This window comes from Tribolium madens, unplaced genomic scaffold (assembly GCF_015345945.1).
Source record: "Tribolium madens isolate multiple individuals breed KSU strain unplaced genomic scaffold, Tmad_KSU_1.1 Scaffold_20;HRSCAF=117;Tcas5.2_LG4, whole genome shotgun sequence".
In the NCBI taxonomy this organism is placed as follows: Eukaryota; Metazoa; Arthropoda; class Insecta; order Coleoptera; family Tenebrionidae; genus Tribolium; species Tribolium madens.
The window spans coordinates 178,121-180,791 of record NW_025400985.1 but is presented as its reverse complement, the minus strand read 5'-3'; the positions used below and the strand labels follow the sequence as shown (position 1 = coordinate 180,791).

General features: G+C 32.0%; 2 protein-coding genes across 2 annotated transcripts in view; one reads left to right on the top strand and one right to left on the bottom strand.

Annotated features, from left to right (window-relative positions):
- LOC123005100 (transient-receptor-potential-like protein) overlaps positions 1–2,671 on the top strand; it is a 24,609-nt gene that overhangs the window by 3,192 nt on the left and 18,746 nt on the right. The gene's annotated exons all lie outside the window — the stretch shown is intronic.
- Positions 1–2,671, bottom strand: part of LOC123005758 (transient receptor potential protein) — a 17,101-nt gene that overhangs the window by 8,499 nt on the left and 5,931 nt on the right. Inside the window, exons 5-7 of the mRNA XM_044399702.1 lie at positions 1,935–2,136; positions 1,485–1,890; positions 687–839 (exon numbers count right to left, since the gene is read on the bottom strand). Of these exons, the coding sequence (XP_044255637.1) occupies positions 687–839; positions 1,485–1,890; positions 1,935–2,136 (761 nt within the window). The remainder of the gene's footprint in view (positions 1–686; positions 840–1,484; positions 1,891–1,934; positions 2,137–2,671) is intronic.

The window sequence follows — 2,671 nt, the reverse complement described above, 5'->3', positions numbered from 1 at the left end:
AAAAACTCGAAGAAAATAACGCATTTTAGACTAAATTTGCCTTCTTTGGTCCAGTTTTTTTTCAATTTTACAAATTTCTTAGAGAAAAACAAATTTATAAAAATCGACAAAAATAACAACAACTTTGCAATTTTCCACGTAGTTATGGTAAAATATTACAAAAAAAATACTTTTCTGGCCAAATTTTTTGGTTCAATAAGTTTATTGTGTAAAAAACGCTTTAATTTAGAAAAATGGACAAAAACAGTGCAATTTTCCAATTTTTTGGCAAAAATTTTTCAAATTAAATAAGTTTCTCGTTGACGTAACAAGCCATTTTAATCAAAAACTTGCATTTTTTATCATTTATTTTATTCAATTTAAATTAATAAAAATATCGATTTTCTATCACTTTCCAAAGATACATAAATTACCATTAACAATATTGATTTCCCGACTTTTAATTAAATTGAGCCATCAAGGTGGGCTCTTCTGTCAACTCAACATAACCAAGGTGTGGTTCACTCTTGTTTCATTATTCGTCACAAGTGACAACTTTTCATTTATTCAAGTTTATAATTCAAAGGTAAGTCAATAATTTTGCAAATTTGCCCCCTAAACAAGCTTGTGACGCCTCTGGATCAACAAGTATGTATCATAGCAACAATAAAACATTTCCATAGAAACAAGACAGTGGCGTCGCATACTTGAGACGTAGAGAACGACCCCACATTCGGCGAAGCCCAAAATCGCCCCACGTTCCTTCCTCTTCCATTCATCGACGAAATTTCTTGACCACCCTGTATCAATCCACTCCAAAACGGTGATTTCGAAACGTTGCGATGTTACACCCAACAAAACTAGGCCAAATTAGGGGTGAAAAAACCAAAATTGGACTTACTCAAAACTAGCATACAAAATAACTAAAAATAATACAAAAATAACTGCTTGAATGACAGATAATTTTTTTTACTTCTTTCGGTATTTCTGAGAAACAGAAATTAAAAACAAAGCTGTCAAATAAAAAAAACCTACAAACAAATTAACAATGCATTTTTTTAATAAAAAAATCACCAAGCTTGGCCAAAAATGTCTTTTTTTTGACTTTTTAAGTAAATTTTTGAGTTGAAAACTCACTTTTTTGTAAGATTTTGTTATAATGCGTCAAAAATTACGAAATTAGGTAGAAATTGGCGTTGTTTTGCATCATTTTATTTTTTTTTAAACTACGATTTTTGGAAAATTGAGAAAATACAAAAAAGAGTTTTTTTACTGTTTTTGTTATTTTTAAGAAATAGGAATTAAAAACAAAGATGTCATTCTACAAACAAATTAACAATGCATTTTTTAATATAAAAAATCACCAAGCTTGTCCCAAAATGTTTTTTTTTTGACTTTTTAAGTAAATTTTTGAGTTGAAAGCTCACTTTCTTACTAAGATTTTGTTAAAAAGCGTCAACAAAACTAGACCAAATTAGGGGTAAAAAAACTATAATTGCACTTACTCAAAAATAACATATAACTGCTTGAATGACAGATAAATTTGACGAAGGGTTTTTTGATGAAAAGTCCCATTTTGGAGGTTGGTAGTAGCATGTAAACCATGCAATAAATCGCAAACATGGCGCTCAATCTCACCAGTTGGATGGTTTGTCCCAGGAGGTTTTTTCTGCGAAAACCGGGGAGTCCCTCATACCAGATTGTGCCTAGGATTTGCTGGACGTTGGGATGCGAGACGAATTTTTTTTGTTTGTGTTTGATTGCGAGTTTTAAGCGTGCTAAAGTCTGTTGTTCGCCAAACACCCAATTGGGGTTTTTCTCGTCGTAGTTGAGCAAGATCATCAACTCCTCGGAGGTTTTCACGTGGTCGAGGAGGAGGGCGACGAAGTTTTCCACCACGGTTCGCATGGTCTGCAAGTGGTGGTGATTTTTGGCTTTTTGGGGGAACTACTTACGTTGTATTCGGCGCGAAATTCGGTTTCGAGGCGACTAAGTCGTCTCAAGTCGCCCGAGAGTTCGAAAGCTGTCAAAAGAGGGTCGGTGGAGGAGAGGGAAATGACCGATGGTGATGTTAGAGCTTTGTAAGAATTGATCCGGGCTTGGGAGTGGCGCAAGGAGTCGCTTTGGTTCGAGCAAACGCATTCGTCGCAACCGCATCTTGAAAATTCAGAGAGAAAAATACGATTTTTGGAAAATTGGGAAAATACAAAAAAGAGTTTTTCAACTTTTTTTGGCTGGCGAATAAAAAAATCATACAAACAAATTAACAATGCATTTTTTTTTATTAAAAATTCACCAAGTTAAGCCAAAAATGTTTTTTTTTTGACTTTTTAAGTAAATTTTTGAGTTACTAGAAGATTTTGTTAAAATGCGAAATTATGTAGAAATTGACGTTGTTTTGCATCATTTATAATTTTTTTTAAAGTAATACTTTTGGAGAATTGAGACAATACAAAAAAAAATTTTACTTTTTTGCTATTTTTAGAAATAGAAATTAAAAACAAAGGTGTCAAACAAAAAAGTTCCTACCAACAAATCAATAATGCATTTTTTTAATAAAAAAATCACCAAATTTGTCCCAAAATGTTTTTTTTTACTTTTTAAGTAAATTCTTGAGTTGAAAACTAACTTTTTTAGTGAGATTTTGTTAAAATGCGTCAAAAAAATACGAAATTAGGTAAAAATCGACGTT